The following is a 16905-nucleotide window of genomic DNA, read 5'->3' on the forward strand; positions in this document are numbered from 1 at the left end:
TGGTCCATACTGGTTTATACTGGTGCAGGATATCCTATGGTGGTCTCTATGGCTTATACTGCTCTGTACTGGTCTATACTGGTCCATGCTGGTTTATACTGGTGCAGGATATTCTGTAGTGGTCTGTACTGGTTTATACTCGTCTGTACTGGTTTATACTGGTGTAGGATATGCCATAGCAGTCTGTACTGGTTTATACTGGTCAGTGCTGGTTTATACTGGTGCAGGATATCCTATGGTGGTCTCTATGGTTTGTACTGGTCCATACTGGTTTGTACTGGTCCATACTGGTTTATACTGGTGCAGGATATTCTACACTGGTCTGTACTGGTTTATACTGGTCTGTACTGGTTTATACTGGTCTGTACTGGTTTGTCCTGATGTAGGATATGCCATAGCAGTCTGTACTGGTTTATACTGGTCCATACTGGTTTATACTGGTGTAGGATATGCAGTAGTGGTCCGTACTGGTTTATACTGGTGCAGGATATCTATGGTTTGTACTGGTCCATACTGGTTTATACTGGTGTAGGATATGCAGTAGTGGTCTGTACTGGTTTATACTGGTGCTTGCTGTTCCATAGCAGTCTGTACTGGTTTATACTGGTCTGTACTGGTTTATACTGGTGCAGGATATTCTACACTGGTCTGTACTGGTTTATACTGGAGCTTACTGTTCCACAGTGGTCCATACTGGTCCATACTGGTTTATACTGGTTGATACTGGGCAGAGTGTGGGAACTGGGGGTGGGTGCTCTGCTGGTCCATGTGGGTTTATACTGGTCTGTACTGGTTTGTACTGGGCAGAAAGTCTGAACTGTGGGGGTGCTGCCCTCTGGTGGTCTGTACTGGGCCATACTGGTCTGTACTGGTCCGTACGGGTCCAGACTGGTCCGTACTGGTGCAGACTGGTCTACACTGGTCCGTACTGGTTCTCACCAGTCCATACTGGTTCATACTGCTCTGCAGTGTCCCATACTGGCCCATACTGGCCCTTACTGGCCCATACTGGTCCTTACTGGTCCATACTGTCCCATATTGGTTCTCACCAGTCCATACTGCTCCCTCTGGTCCGTACCGGCCCATACTGGTCTGCAGTGTCCCATACTGGTTCTTACTGGTCCATACTGGCCCTCACTGGTCCATACTGTCCTATACTGTCCCATACTGGTCCTTACTGGTCCGTGCTGGTCTGTATGGGTCCATACTGTCCCATACTGGTCTATACTGTCCCATACTGGTCCTTACTGGTCCATACTGGTCTGTGCTGGTCTGTATGGGTCCATACTGGTCCATACTGGTCCTTACTGTCCTGCACTGGTCCATACTGGTCTATACTGTCCCATACTGGTCCATACTGGTCCTTACTGTCCCATAGTGGTCCGTACTGGTCTGTATTGGTCCATACTGTCCCATACTGGTCCGTACTGGTCCGTACCGGTCCATACTGTCCTGTACTGGTCCTTACTGGTCCATACTGGCGCATACTGGTCCGTACTGGTCCATACTATCCCATACTGGTCCATACTGGCCCATATTGGTCCATACTGGTCGATACTGTCCCGTACTGGTTTTTACTGGTCCATACTGTCCCGTACTGGTCCTTACTGGTCCTTACTTGTCAATACGGTCCTATACTGTCCCATACCAGTCCTTACTGGTCTGTACTGGTCCATACTGGCCCATACTGGTCTGTATGGGTCCATACTGGTCTATACTGTCCCATATTGGTCCATACTGGTCCTTACTGGTCTGTGCTGTTCTGTATGGGTCCATACTATCCCATACTGGTCCGTACTGGTCCGTACTGGTCCGTGCTGGTCTGTATGGGTCCATACTATCCCATACTGGTCCATACTGGCGCATACTGGTCTGTACTGGTCCGTACTGGTCCTTACTGGTCTGTATGGGTCCATACTGTCCCATACTGTCCCATATTGGTCCATACTGGTCCTTACTGGTCCGTGCTGGTCCATACTGTCCCATACTGTCCCGTACTGGTTTTTACTGGTCCTCACTGTCCCTTACTAGCCCATACTGTCCCGTACTGGTCCATACTGGTCCTTACTGGTCCGTGCTGGTCAATACTGTCCCATACTGTCCCGTACTGGTCCATACTGGTCCTTACTGTCCCTCGCTGTCCCTCACTGTCCCTCACTGGTCCTTACTGGGCAGAGGCGCGCGAGTGCGTGAACTGCGGGGCGACGGCGACGCCGCTGTGGCGCCGGGACGGCACCGGGCACTACCTGTGCAACGCCTGCGGGCTGTACCACCGGCTGAACGGGCACAACCGGCCCCTGATCCGCCCCAAGAAGCGCCTGGTGAGAGCCCAGACACACCCCAAACACAGCCCAAAAACCACCCCAAAACCAGCCCAAACACAGCCCAAAAACAGCCCAAAAACACACCCCAAAAATAGCCCAAAACCACAACCCAAACACAGCCCAAACACAGCCCAAAAACACAGCCCAAAAACGCCCCAAACACAGCCCAAAAACAGCCCAAAACGGCCCCAAAAACACACCCCAAACACAGCCCAAAACCACAGCCCAAAAACACAACCCAAAAACACAGACCCCAAAAATGCCCCAAACACGCCCCAAACACACACCCCTGATCCGCCCCAAGAAGCGCCTGGTGAGAGCCCAGACACACCCCAAACACAGCCCAAAAACACCCCAGAAACACACCCCAAAAATACCCCAAAAACACAATCCAAACACACCCCAAACACACCCCAAAACCACCCCAAAACCAGCCCAAACACAGCCCAAAAACACCCCCAAAACAGCCCCAAAACTGCCCCAAAACCACCCCAAAAACACCCCAAAACCACCCCAAAAATACCCCAAAACCACAACCCAAACACACCCCCAAAAACAGCCCAAAACCAGCCCAAAAACACCCCCAAAAACACCCCAAAAACAGCCCAAAACCACACCCCAAAAACACGCCCCAAACACGCCCCAAACATGCCCCAAAAAGAGCGCAAAAACACCCCCAAAACACACCCCAAAAACACCCCTAAAACAGCCCAAAACCAGCCCAAAAACACCCCAGACACACCCCAAACACACCCCAAAAACTACCCCAAACACACCCCAAATACACCCCAAACACACCCCAAACAGGCCCCAAAAACAGCCCAAAATACACACCAAAAACACCCCAAAACCAGCCCCAAACACACCCCAAAAACACCCCAAACACAGCCCAAAATACACCCCCCAAAACCAGCCCAAAAACACACCCCAAAACCACACCAAAACCAGCCCAAACACACCCCACACACACCCCACACACACACCCCTGGTCCGCCCCTTAAATCCCCCTTTACACCCCCAAATCCACCCCAAACCCCCTCTACCACCCCCAAACCCCCTCTGCCCCCCCAAATCCCCTCTGCCCCCCCAAATCCCCTCTCAGTGCCCCCCAATCCCCTCTCAGTGTCCCCAAACCCTTTCTGCCCCCCAATCCCCTTTACTCCTCCCCAAATACCCTCTCAGTGACCCTAAACCCCCCCTGCCCACCCAATCCCCTCTCAGTGCCCCGAAACCCCTCTCAGACCCCCAAATCCCCTCTGCCATCCCCAAATCCCCTCTCACTGCCTCTAAATCCCCTCTCAGTGCCCCTCAATCCCATCTCAGACCCCCAAACCCCCTCTGCCCCCCAGTCCCCTCTCACTGCCCCTAAATCCCCTCTGTGCCCCCCAATCCCCCCTCTGTGCCCCCCAATCCCCTCTCAGCCCCCCCAATCCCCTCTCAGTGCCCCCCAATCCCCTCTCAGTGCCCCCAAACCCCCTGGTTTACCCAACCCCTGTCGCAGCTGGTGAGCAAACGCGCCGGCACCGTCTGCAGCAACTGCCAGACCAGCACCACCACGCTGTGGAGGCGCAGCCCCCGCGGGGACCCCGTCTGCAACGCCTGCGGGCTCTACTACAAACTGCACCGGGTGAGGGACCCTAAAATAACCCAAAATATCCCAAAATATGCCTAAAATATCCTGAAAATATCCTGAAAATATCCCACACCCCGTCTGCAACGCCTGCGGGCTCTACTACAAACTGCACCGGGTGAGAGACCCTAAAATATCCCTAAAACCACCCCAAAATATCCCAAAATATCCTGAAAATATCCCACACCCCGTGTGCAACGCCTGCGGGCTGTACTACAAACTGCACCGGGTGAGGGACCCTAAAATATCCCCAAAATATCCCTAAAATATCCCAAAATATCCCAAAATATCCCTGAGCAACCCCAGACCCCGTCTGCAACGCCTGTGGGCTCTACTACAAACTGCACCGGGTGAGAGACCCTAAAATATCCCAAAATATCCCTAAAACATCCCTAAAATACCCCACACCCCGTCTGCAATGCCTGCGGCCTCTACTACAAACTGCACCGGGTGAGAGACTCTAAAATAATCCTAAAATATCCCTGAGATATCCCAAAATATCCCTGAGATATCCCAAAATATCCCTGAGATATCCCAAAATATCGCCAAAATATCCCGAAAATATCCTGAAAATATCCCGAAAATATCCCAAACCCCGTCTGCAATGCCTGCGGGCTCTACTACAAACTGCACCAGGTGAGGGACCCCAAAACATCCCTAAAATATCCCAAAATATCCCTGAGATATCCCAAACCCTGTCTGTAACGCCTGCGGGCTGTACTACAAACTGCACCGGTGAGGGACCCCAAAATAACCCTAAAATATCCCAAAATATCCCTGAGATATCCTGAAAATATCCCAAAAATATCCCAAAACATCCCTAAAATATCCCAAACCCCGTCTGCAATGCCTGTGGCTTGTACTACGAACTGCACCGGGTGAGAGACCCCAGAACAACCCTAAAACCACCCTAAAATATCCCAAAATATCCCAAAATATTCCTGAGCAACCCCACACCCCGTGTGCAACGCCTGCAGGCTCTACTACAAACTGCACCGGGTGAGGGACCCTAAAATATCCCAAAATATCCCTAAAACACCCCAAAAGATCCCTAAACATCCATAAAACACCCCAAAATATCTGTAAAACACCCCTGAAACATCCCTAAAATGCCCCTAAAATATCCCTAAAACCCCTCAAACCCCAATCCCTGTGGGCTGTACTACGAACTGCACCAGGTGAGGGACCCCAAAACCACCCTGAAATGTCCCTGAAATGTCCCTAAAAGCCCCCAAAACATCCCCGAGTCACCCCAAAACCGGGCCAGGACATCCCAGACCCCCAAATGCCCCCGGTTCAAGGGGGGAGATGGGGCCTGGGGGGGAATTTTTGGGCGCCCATCACTGATGGGGGTGGGGGTCCAAGACACCACCCCCAGATTTTGGGACCCCTGGATTTGGGGACCCCTGGATTTGGGGACCCCCTCCTCCAGGTTTTGGGACTCCCCCGGATTTGGGGACCACCCCCGGATTTCAGGATCCACCCCCAGATTTTGGGACCACCCTGGATTGGGGACCCCCCCTCCCCTGGGTTTTGGGACTCCTGGATCAGATTTGGAGACCCCCCCCAGATTTTGGGACCACCCTGGATTTGGGGACCCCCCTCCCTGGGGTTTGGGATTCTTGGCTCCGATTTGGGGTCTTGCCCAGATTTGGGGACCACCCCAAATTTCAGGATCCCCCCTGGATTTTGGGACCACCCTGGAGTTGGGAACCCCCTCCCCCGGGTTTTGGGACTCCTGGCCTGGATTTGGGGACACCCCCGGGATTTGGGGAATCCCCCCGGATTTTGGGACCGCCTTGGATTTGGTGACCCCTCTCCCGCGGGTTTTGGGAGCCCCGCCCGGATTTGGGGATGCCCCCGGATTTCAGGACCTCCCCGGATTTCAGGACCCACCTGGATTTGGGGACCACCTCCCTGGATTTGGGGACCCCTGGCTCAGATTATGGGACCTGCCCTGGGTTTGGGGATCCCTGGCCTGGATTTCGGGACCCCTGGCCCGGATTTCGGGACCCCTGGCCCGGATTTTGGGCCCCCCCCTAACCCGTTTCCCCCCCCCCGCCCCAGGTGAACCGGCCGCTGACGATGCGCAAGGACGGGATCCAGACCCGCAACCGCAAGGTCTCGGCCAAGGGCAAGAAGCGGCGCCAGGGGGGGGGGCGCCGGCCCCGGGGGGGTCCCCGAAACCTCGGCGGGGCCCCCCCTGCCCCCCCCCCGCGCCCCCCCAGCCCCCCCCCGAGGACCCGGCCGCGCTCTTCGCCCTCGGGCCGCTCGTCCTGTCCGGGCACCTGCTGCCCTTCCCCGCCCCCGCCGGGCCCTTCCTGGGCGGCGAATTCGGGGCCGCCCCCGCCCCCGGCGCGGCGCCCCCCGGGCTCAGCCCGCAGCTCTAACGGGGGGGGGTCCCCAGTACAGTTTGGTACCGACAGAGCCCGGCTCAGCCTCGTTCTTTGGGGGGGGAAATGGGGAGGGCGTGCCCACCTGCGGGGTGGGGGCGGGGTTTGGGGAACCATAAAAATTCATATTAAAGAGGCTCCCCCACTGTGGGCAACGAATGGTTGGACCCAAGATGGCGGCCTCCATGGGGCATGGGCAATATGGCGGCGCCCCGAGCACAAACAACATGGCGGCCTCCATGAGTACAGCCAACATGGCGGCCTCCTGAGCACAGCCAATATGGCGGCCTCCTGAGCACTACCAATATGGCGCCCCTCGCCATCACCACAGCCAATATGGCGCCCTGCCTGAGCACAGTCAATATGGCGGCCTCCTGAGCACAACCAACATGGCGCCCCCCGCCATCACCACAGCCAATATGGCGCCCTGCATGAGCACAGTCAATATGGCGGCCTCCTGAGCACAGCCAATATGGCGGCCTCCATGATCAAAACCAATATGGCCGCCCCCACGAGCACGGGTAACATGGCAACCCGTAAAGCGGTGGCCCCGCCCCACATTGGACCACGCCCATAAGTGAACCACGCCCCTCACTGAGCCCCGCCCCGTTAAGCCCCGCCCCACTGTTCGCGAGTCCACACCCCAGGCGTGACCAAGCCAAGCCCCCTCGTGGCCCCGCCCCTTACTCTCGCTCCTGCCCCGCCCGCGCTTGACGTCATCACGGCGCGCCTCGCGCCAGCGTCGCGCGGGGCTGCAGGTGAGTGAGGCGGCTCCGGCCCCGCCCGGGACCCCCGAACCCCCCCGGGACCCCTGAACCCCCCGGAGCCCTCCCGGGACCCCCCGGGACTCCCGGACCCCTCAGGAGCCCCCGGGCCCTCCCCGCCCCATGGAGCTCCCGGCCCGTCCCGGCCCCGTCCCCGCCCTCCGGCCCCGTTTGTTTCCCGCCCGCCCCGCCCCCGCTGTGCCGGCCCCGCCCCGGCTCTGCCCCGCCCCGTGTCCCCCCCAGTCCCCGCACGGTGGCCCCCGGTGTCCCCAAACCCGCGCCCATCCCAGGCTCTCGGTGTCCCGCCCCTTCCCCGTGTCCCCTCCCCCGCTGTCCCCCAGTGTCCCCCATTGTCGCCTAAGCCGTGTTCCCCGGCATCCCGACCCGTGTCCCCGCCCTGTCCCCCCCACAGTGTCCCACAGGTGTCCCCCCCATTCTCCCCCGCTATCCCCATTGTCCCTAACCCGTGTCCCCCCCCCGGTGTCCCCCATTGTCCCTGACCCGTGTCCCCCCCCCGGTGTCCCCCCCATTGTCCCCCATTGTCCCCAACCCGTGTTCCCCCCCCATTGTCCCCCATTGTCCCTAACCCGTGTCCCCTCCCCGGTGTCCCCAGTTGTCCCTAACCCGTGTCCCCCCATTGTCCCCCATTGTCCCCAACCCGTGTCCCCTCCCCACTGTCCCCCATTGTCCCTAACCCGTGTCCCCCCCCCATTGTCCCCCATTGTCCCTAACCCGTGTCCCCCCCACATTGTCCCCCATTGTCCCTAACCCGTGTCCCCCCCCCCATTGTCCCCCATTGTCCCCAACCCGTGTCCCCCCCCCCCCATTGTCCCCCATTGTCCCTAACCCGTGTCCCCCCCCAGGCCCCCGCGATGCCCCCCCCCGCGCGCCGCTAGAGCCCCCCCGGCTGCCATGGTGAGAGGGGCGGGGCCAGCACAGGGCGGGGCAGGGGGCGGGGCCTCAACGGGCGTGGCCGGAGACCCCGCGCCCCGAAATGGAGCGGGCTCCGCGTGCGGAGGGGGCGGGGCTTTGGGGGGCGGGGCTTCAAGTGGGCGTGGTCACACCACCACGCCCAAACCTCCGGGCGCATGTGGCTGACACGTGCTAGGCGTGGTCTATGTGGAGCGGGCGTGGCCTAATTGGGCGTGGCCACCCTGGCCCCACCTACCATTGTACCTGGGCGTTCAGTGGGGGGCGGGGCTCATGGGGTGTGGCTTTGTTATGGGCGGGGTTTAAGTGGGTGAGGTCAGTGGGCGTGGCTCACGGTGGGCGTAGTTTATGGGCGTGGTCTGAGTGGGCGTGTCTGACGGTGGCTCCGCCCAGGGCCGCGCGGGGCGGCGGCTCCCCCAGCAGGGGGCGCTGGTCCAGGCGCGCCGGCGCGGGCGCGCGCGGGGCCGGAGGGCGGGGCTGGAGGCGGAGCTACAGCAGCTGGTAACGGGGGGGGGGGACCCCAAAAATGGGGGGGGGCTGGGACATGGGGGACCCCAAAAATTGGGGGGGGCTGGGACATGGGGGGGAGGGGGCTGGAGTTATAGCAGCTGGCAACGGGGGGCGGGGACCCCAAAAATGGGGGGGGTCTGGGATATGGGGGACCCCAAAAATGGGGTTTGGGGGGTCTGGGGATATGGGGGGGACTGGAGCTACAACAGCTGGTAATGGGGGGGGACCCCAAAAATGAGGCTTGGGGGGTATGGGACATGGGGGACCCCAAAAATGGGGTTTGGGGGGTCCGTGGGTCCTGGGATATTGGGGAGGAGATGCAGCAACTGCTAATGGGGGGGACCCCAAAAATAGGGGGTGGGGGGCTGGGATATGGGGGGGGGTTGGGAGTTACAGCAGCTGATAACGGGGGGGGACCCCAAAATGGGGCTTGGGGGGTCTGGGATATGGGGGGCCCCAAAAATGGGGTTTGGGGGGTCTGGGACATGGGGGGCTGGAGCTTCAGCAGCTGGTAATTGGGGGGGAGGGGGACCCCAAAAATGGGGGGGTTGGGGGGGGGCTGGGGCTACAGTGGCTGTTAATGGGTGGGGACCCCAAAAATGGGAGATTCTGGGGGGCTCTGGGGCTCCTGGGACATTGGGGGGGCTGGAGGCGGAGTTACAGCAGCTGCTAATGGGGGGGACCCCAAAAATGAGGTTTGGGGGTGCTGGGTGGGGCGCACCCGATATTGGGGCTGTTGGGGGGTTCCTGGGGTACCCCAAATTTTGGCATTTTTGGTGAAGGCCCAGCCCAGCGGGAGCCCTTTGGGGGGGCCCCGCTGGTTTGTGGGGTCGTGGTTCAGGACCGGGGGGGTTTGGGGTCCCTTTGGGGCTGGGGGGCTCCTGGGGGGGGGGGGTTTGGGGTGTCCCAGGAGCCCCCAGACCCCAATTGCCCCCCCCCCCCACCCCGAGCAGGATTTGGGGGCCGAGGCCGCGGCTCCCACCGGGACCGGGCTGGTCAGAGATGGAGGGCACGGGAACGGGCACGGAGACGGACGGTAGGGAGACCCCAAAAACACCCCAAATACCCCCCAAAATATACCCCAAAAACCCCCCAAAATACCCCCCAAAATACCCCTCAAAAACCCCTGAATCTCCCCCAAAATACCCCCCAAAATACCCCCCAAAATACCCCCCAAAATACCCTGAATGCACCCAAAATCCCCCCCAAAACCCCCCAAAATCCCCCCCTGAATCCCCCCAAATACCCCCCAAAATACCCCTCAAAAACCCCTGAATCTCCCCCAAAAACCCCCCCAAATATCCCCCAAAATACCCCCCAAAATACCCCCCAAAATCCCCTGAATCCACCCAAAATACCCCCCAAAATCCCCTGAATCCACCCAAAATACCCCCCAAAACCCCCCAAAATCCCCCCTGAATCCCCCCCAAAACCCCCCAAATACCCCCCCAAAATACCCCTCAAAATCTCCTGAATCCCCCCAACCCCCCCAAAAACCCCCCAAAATACCCCCAAATACCCCCAAAATCCCCCCCCAAATACCCCCCAAATTCCCCCCAAACCCCCCCAATACCCCCCAACCCCCCCCCCAAAATCCCCTGAATCCCCCAAAATACCCCCAAAAACCCGCCCAAATGCCCCCCAAAAATACCCCTCAAAATCCTCTGAATCCCCCCAAATACCCCCCAAAATACCCCCCGAGATACCCCCTTAAGTACCCCCCAAAATTCCCTGAATCCCCCAAATACCCCCCAAATACTCCCAAAAAAACCCCAAATACCCCCCAAAATACCCCTCAAAATCCCCTGAATCCGCCCAAAAATCCCCCTCAAATACCCCCCCAAATACCCCCCAAAATACCCCCCAAAATTCCCTGAATCCCCCCAAATACCCCCTAACATCCCCCCAAATACCCCCCGAAATACCCCCCAAAATACCCCCCTAAGTACCCCCCAAAATTCCCTGAATTCCCCCCAAAATCCCCTGAATCCCCCCAAAAAACCCCCACAAACCCCCCCAAATACCCCTCAAATCCCCAGAGCCCCCCAAAATCCCCTGAAATCCTCCTCAAATCCCTTGGAGCCCCCAAATCCCCCCAGTCCCCACTCAGATCTCCCAAATCCCCCCCAAATCCCCCCCAAATCCCCCTCAAATCCCCCAAATCCCCCCTAAATGCCCCAAATCCCCCCCAAATCCACCCCAAATCTCCCCCAAATCTCCCAAATTCCACCAAATCCTCCAAAACCCCCAAATTTTCCTCAAATTCTTCAAATCCCCCCCAAATTCCACCAAATCCTCCAAATACCCAAAATCATCCAAATCCCCCAAATCCCCCAAATCCCCCCAAATCCCCCCAAATCCCCCAAATTCCCCCAAATTCCCCCAAATCCTCCAAATTTCCCAGGGTCCCTAAATCCCCCAAAATCCACCAAATCCCCCAAATCCCCCAAATCTCCCAAAACCCCCAAATCCCCCTCAAAATTCCCCTTTTTTCAGCCCCTCCTGGACATTGGGGTCCCCCCACCCCCAAACGCCTCCTCCCCCATTCTGGGGTCCCCCCAATATTGGGGTGGGGGCTCTGGAAATCCTAAATCCCCCCCCCCACCCCAAACAGCTGCTCCCTACAAAATATTGGGGTCCCCCCGGGGTTCCTGGGGTCCCCCTGAGGTTTTTGGGTTCCCCCTGACCTTTGGGGTACCCGGGGGGATTTTGGGGTCCCCCTGGTGTTTTTGGGGTCCCCCCCGACCTTTGGGGTTTCCCCGGGGTTTTTGGGGTCCCTGTGATGTTTGGGGTTCCTGGGGGTGTTTTTGGGGTCCTCCTTGACCTTTGGAATCCACTCGGGATTTTTGGGGTCCCCCCTGACCTTTGGGATCCCCGGGTGTTTTTGGGGTTCCCCCTGACCTTTGGGGTCCCCCCGGGTGCTTTTGGGGTCCCCGGGTGTTTTTGGGGTCCCCCCTGACCTTTGGGTTCCCGGGGGGATTTTGGGGTTCCCGGGATGTTTTTGAGGTCCCCGGGGTGGGTTTTGGGGTCCCCGCTGACCTTTGGGGTCCCCGGGTGTTTTTGGGGTCCCGCTGACCTTTGGGGTCCCCTGGGGATTTTGGGTTTCCCGGGGGTGTTTTTGGGGTTCCCGGGGCGGGGTTTTTGGGGTCCCCCCTGACCTTTGAGTTTCCCGGGGGTGTTTTTGGGGTCCCCGGGTGTTTTGGGGTTCCCGGGGTGGGTTTTGGGGTCCCGCTGACCTTTGGGGTTCCCGGGGATGTTTTTGGGGTCCCCGCTGACCTTTGGGCCCCCCCCGGTGTTTTTGGGTCCCCCCGGTGTTTTTGGGGTCCCCCCTGACCTTTGGGTTCCCCCGGGTGGTTTTGGGGTCCCCGCTGACCTTTGGGGTTTCCCGGGGGGGTTTTCGGGGTCCCCCGGGTGTTTTTGGGGTCCCCCCTGACCTTTGGGGTCCCCTAGGGTTTTTGGGGTTCCCGGGGTGTTTTTGAGGTCCCCGGGGTGGGTTTTGGGGTCCCCGCTGACCTTTGGGGTTCCCGGGTGTTTCTGGGGTCCCCGGGTGTTTTTGGGGTTCCCCCGGTGTTTTTGGGGTCCCCCCCGGGTGTTTTTGGGGTCCCCCCTGACCTTTGGGGTCCCCCCGGTGTTTTTGGGGTCCCCCCGGGTGTTTTTGGGGTCCCCCCTGACCTTTGGGGTCCCCCCGGTGTTTTTGGGGTCCCCCCGGGTGTTTTTGGGGTCCCGCTGACCTTTGGGGTCCCCCCGGTGTTTTTGGGGTCCCGCAGCCCCCCCGGGGGCCCGGCCCTGCAGGAGCTGTTCCAGCGCTGCGTCCCCGTCCAGGTGAGCCCCAAACCCGGGGTCCCCTCCCTCCCCTTTGGGGGGGTCCCTGCAGATTTGGGGGACCCCCCCTGACACCCCCAAATCCCCCAGTGCCGCCCGGCCAGCGACGAGGAGCTGCTGCTGGTGCACAGGTGGGAACGGGGTTGGGGGGTTTGGGGGTTTTGGGGGGGATTTGAGGGATTTGGGGGCATTTAGGGGGGAACTGGGGGGATTTGGGGGGGATTTGAGGGACATTTGAGAGGATTTGGGGAGGGTTTGGGGGGATTTGAGGGATTTGGGGGGGTTGAGGGGATTTGGGGAGGATTTGGGGGCATTTAGGGGGGATTTGGGGAGTTTGGGGGAGGTTTGGGGGGGATTTGGGGGGGAACTGGGGGGATTTGGGGGGAGGTTTGAGGGGGTTTGGGGGGGATTTGAGGGACGTTTGAGGGGATTTGGGGGAGGTTTGGGGGGTTTGGGGGGATTTGGGGGCAATTTGGAAGATTTGAGGGCATTTAAGGGGGGAACTGGGAAGGATTTGGGGGAGGTTTGAGGGATTTGAGGGGGATTTGGGGGGGATTTGTGGGAGGTTTGAGGGGATTTGGGAGGGATTTGGGGGGGATCTGGGGGGAATTTGGGGGAGGTTTGAGGGGATTTGGGGGGGATTTGGGGAGGATTTGGGGGGTTTGGGGGAGGTTTGAGGGATTTGGGGGGAGGTTTGAGGGGATTTGGGGGGGATTTGGGGAGGATTTGGGGGGTTTGGGGGAGGTTTGAGGGATCTGGGGGGGGTTGAGGGGATTTGGGGGCATTTAGGGGAGGAATTGGGAAGGATTTGGGGGAGGTTTGAGGGATTTGGGGGGGATGTGGGGGCATTTAGGGGGGGAAACTGGGTGGGATTTGGGGGAGGTTTGAGGGATTTGGGGGGGATTTGGGGGATCTCTGAGGGATTTGAGGGGGATTTGGGGGGAGTTTGGGGGGATTTGGGGAGCACTGGGGGTGTCTGGGTGGTTTTGGGGAGTCTCTGTGGGGTTTGGGGAGCCCCGGGGGTCCCCCAGGATTTGGGGGGGCTCTGGGGACCCCAGGCCGGCCCCTCAGGGTGGGTTTGGGGTCCCCCAGCCCCGCGTTCGTGGCGAAGCTGGAGCCCCCCGAGAGCCCCGGCCTGGTGAGCGCCCCCCGATGGCGGGGTCGGGAGGGGTCCCCAAATCCCTGGGACCACAGCAGGGGGGTCCCCAAATCCCTGAGACCCCCGGGGGGGGATCCCCAAATCCCTGAGACCCCAAGGGGGGGGATCCCCAAATCCCTGAGACCCTAGGGGGGGTTTGGGGTCCCTTCCCAGCCACCAGGGACCCTCAGGGAGGGGTTTTGGGGTCTCACTGGGGGTTTTGGGGTCCCCCAAACACCTGGGGGGGGTCCCTGGGTGGTTTCAGGTTTCTCCTTGAGGTTTTGGGGACCCCTCCCATGGATGTTTTGGGGTCCCCCTGAGATTGGGTCCTTTCCAGAGGGGGTTTGGGGTCCCCCTGTGGGTTTTGGGGTCCCCCCTGACCGCACGTCTCTTCCATGGGGGGTTTTGGGGTCTCTCCCTTGATTTGGGGTCCCTCCCGTGGGGGTTTTGGGGTCTCCCTGAGGAGTTTGGGGTCCCCCCCATCCCCTCTGTTCCCCTCTGGGGTTTTGGGGTCCCCCCCGGGCATTTCAGGTCCCGTTTTGGGGTCTTGCCCCCTCCCCCGGGGTTTTGGGGCTCTCTCCCCCCTTTGGGCCCCCTGTGATTTTGGGGTGCCATGGTGGGGGGGGGGTGTCCCCTGATTTTGGGGGTACCCCAGGGGGCTCGAGGCCCCCCTGATTTTGGGTACCCCTCCTGTTTTGGGGTTCCCCCCGATTGATGTTGGGGTTCCCCCCCGTTCTGGGGTCCCCCCGTTGATGTTGGGGTTCCCCCCCGTTTCGGGGTCCCCCCGGTTGATGTTGGGGTTCCCCCCCCGTTTCGGGGTCCCCCCGTTGATGTTGGGGTTCCTCCCCTGATTTCGGGGTCCCCCCGTTGATGTTGGGGTTCCCCCCCCCGATTTCGGGGTCCCCCCGTTGATGTTGGGGTCCCCCCGTTGATGTCGGGGTCCCCCCGCTGATTTCGGGGTTCCCCCCCGTTGATGTTGGGGTCCCCCCGTTGATCTCGGGGTTCCCCCCCGCTGATTTCGGGGTTCCCCCCGTTGATGTTGGGGTCCCCCCGTTAATGTCGGGGTTCCCCCCCGTTGATTTCGGGGTGCCCCCGTTGATGTTGGGGTTCCCCCCCGTTTTGGGTTCCCCCCTGATTTCGGGGTCCCCCCCCTGATTTCGGGGTCCCCCCCGCTGATTTCGGGGTTCCCCAGGCGCTGTCGGGGCCCCGCGGGGCCGTGGGGGCGGCGCTGGCGCTGCTGGAGGCGGTGCTGGGGGGGGCCCTGCGCAACGGGGCCGCCCTGATCAGGTACGGGGGCAAAAACGGGGTACGGGGGGGCAAAAACGGGGTACGGGGGGGGGCAAAAACGGGGTACGGGGGGGCAAATATGGGGTACGGGGGGGCAAATATGGGGTACAGGGGGGTAAAAATGGGGTACGGGGGGAAACAGGGTACGGGGGGGCAAAAACGGGGTACGGGGGGGGGGTAAAAATGGGGTACGGGGGGGGTAAATGGGGTACGGGGGGAAATGCGGTACGGGGAGGCAAAAATGGGGTACGGGGGGGGCAAAAACGGGGTACGGGGGGGAAAAATGGGGTACGGGGGGAGGGAAATGGGGTACGGAGGGAAAGGGGTCCGGGGGCAAAAACGGGGTACGGGGGGTAAAAATGGGGTATTGGGGGTAAAAATGGGGTACGGGGGGGTAAAAATAGGGTATGGGGGGCCCCTGATCGGGTACAGGGGGGGAAAATGGGGTACGGGGGGGGGGCAAAAATGGGGTACGGGGGGGGAAATGGGGTACAGGGGGGGAAAATGGGGTACGGGGGGGCAAAAACGGGGTACGGGGGGGCCCTGATCAGGTACGGGTGGGGAAATTGGGGTACGGGGTGGGGGAAATTGGGTACAGGGGGGCCCTGATCAGGTACGGGGAGGGCAAAAACGGGGTACGGGGGGGGGGAAATGGGGTATGGGGGGGCCCTGATCAGGTATGGGGGGGGGGGAAGTTGGGGTACGGGGGGGGAAAAATGGGGTACGGGGTGGGGGAAACGGGGTACAGGTTCCATAGGGGTCTGTGGGGTTCCACATGGATTCATAGGGGTTCTATAGGGGTCCCACAGGGGTCCGTGGGGTTCCATCGGGGTTTATAGGGATCCATCGGGGTTTATGGGGTTCCATTGGGGTACATAGGGTTCTATAGGGGTCCGTGGGGTCCCACAGGGGTATATAGAGTTCTATATGGGTCTGTGGGGTTCTATGGGGTTCTATGGGGTTCCATAGGGATCAATGGGGCTCTCTAGGGCTCCCCAGGTGTCCGTGGGGCTCCCTATGGACCCGCAGGGTCTGTGGGGCAAGTAGGGCTCTATAGGGTTCTATAGGGGTCTGTGGGGTTCTATGGGGTTCCATAGGGCTCTATAGGGATCCACAGGTGTCCATGGGGTTCCATTGGGGTCCGTGGGGTTCCATAGGGCTCTATAGGGTTCCATAGGGGTCTATGGGGCTCTTTAGGGCTCCCCAGGTGTCCGTGGGGCTCCCCATGGACCCCCAGGGTCTCTCCGGTGTCTCCGCAGCCCCCAGGACCCCCAGGACCCCCCCCAGCCCGCGGCCGTGGCCGCCCGGGTGGCGCAGAAACAGCTGGGGGTGCAGCGGTGAGGGGCAATAACAGCGGGGGGGCAATAACAACGGGGGGGCAATAACAACGGGGGGGCAATAACAACGGGGGGCAATAACAACGGGGGGGGGCAATAACAGCTGGGGGTGCAGCGGTGAGGGGGCAATAACAACGGGGGGGTAATAACAACGGGGGGGGGCAATAACGGGGGGGCAGCGGTGAGGGGGCAACGGCAACGGGGGGGGCAATAACAGCGGCGGGGGACAATAACAGGGGGGGCAGCGGTGAGGGGGCAACAGCAACGGGGGGGCAACAGCACTGGGGGGGGGCAATAACAATGGGGGGGCAGCAGTGAGGGGGCAATAGCAACGGGGGGGCAATAACAGCGGGGGGGCAATAACGGGGGGGGCAGCGGTGAGGGGGCAACAGCAACAGGGGGGCAACAACGTGGGGGGCAATAATAGCGGGGGGGGGCAATAACAGCGGGGGGGCAATAACGGGGGGACAACAACACTGGGGGGGCAATAACAACGGGGGAGGGACAACAACAGGGGGGCAATAACGGGGGGCAGCAATGGGGGGAGGAGCAACAACGGGGGGGGAACAATGGGGGAGGGGCAGCAACGGGGGGAGGGCAACCATGGGAAGGGGCAACAACACTGGGGGGGGGCAACAACGGGGGGGCAAAACTGGGGGGGGGGGGGCAACAATGGGGGGAGGGGCAAAACCGGTGAGGGGTAACAATGGGGGAGGGGCAACAACGGGGGGGGGGGGGCAACAACGGGGGGAGGGGCAAAAACTGGGGTG

At 60.6% G+C, this 16905-nt stretch overlaps 3 protein-coding genes across 3 annotated transcripts in view; all 3 read left to right on the plus strand.

The window, feature by feature from the left end:
• GATA1 (GATA binding protein 1) overlaps positions 1-6379 on the plus strand; it is a 16495-nt gene extending 10116 nt beyond the window's left edge. The window contains 5 exon segments of the mRNA XM_071419495.1: positions 2176-2321; positions 3826-3951; positions 6022-6105; positions 6107-6160; positions 6162-6379. Of these exon segments, the coding sequence (XP_071275596.1) occupies positions 2176-2321; positions 3826-3951; positions 6022-6105; positions 6107-6160; positions 6162-6344 (593 nt within the window). The 3' untranslated portion in view covers positions 6345-6379.
• On the plus strand, positions 2584-3819 carry LOC139586232 (uncharacterized). The gene has a single exon (XM_071419482.1). It carries the CDS (start codon positions 2584-2586, stop codon positions 3691-3693), a length of 1110 nt encoding a protein of 369 aa, XP_071275583.1. The 3' UTR covers positions 3694-3819.
• Positions 6380-6702: 323 nt separating the features above from the next.
• Positions 6703-16151, plus strand: LOC139586242 (histone deacetylase 6-like). The gene is made up of 9 exons (XM_071419499.1): positions 6703-7105; positions 7975-8026; positions 8435-8542; positions 9505-9587; positions 12319-12373; positions 12464-12504; positions 13466-13511; positions 14704-14798; positions 16058-16151. Exons 2-9 carry the CDS (start codon positions 8024-8026, stop codon positions 16137-16139), a joined length of 513 nt encoding a protein of 170 aa, XP_071275600.1. The 5' UTR covers positions 6703-7105; positions 7975-8023; the 3' UTR covers positions 16140-16151.
• The last annotated feature ends 754 nt before the right edge of the window (positions 16152-16905 follow it).

The sequence above is a fragment of the Agelaius tricolor genome, unplaced genomic scaffold (assembly GCF_023055355.1).
Source record: "Agelaius tricolor isolate 1412-34295 unplaced genomic scaffold, bAgeTri1.0.p SCAF_109, whole genome shotgun sequence".
Lineage (NCBI taxonomy): Eukaryota > Metazoa > Chordata > Aves > Passeriformes > Icteridae > Agelaius > Agelaius tricolor.

Bases quoted from the DNA above. Each gene is read 5' to 3' on its own strand.
- LOC139586232 (XM_071419482.1), top strand. From the start codon at position 2,584: ATGCCCCAAACACGCCCCAAACACACACCCCTGATCCGCCCCAAGAAG.
- LOC139586242 (XM_071419499.1), top strand. The intron at 13,512-14,703 runs GTGAGCGCCCCC...GGGGTTCCCCAG, and splicing joins CCCCCGAGAGCCCCGGCCTG to GCGCTGTCGGGGCCCCGCGG. The intron at 14,799-16,057 runs GTACGGGGGCAA...GTGTCTCCGCAG, and splicing joins AACGGGGCCGCCCTGATCAG to CCCCCAGGACCCCCAGGACC.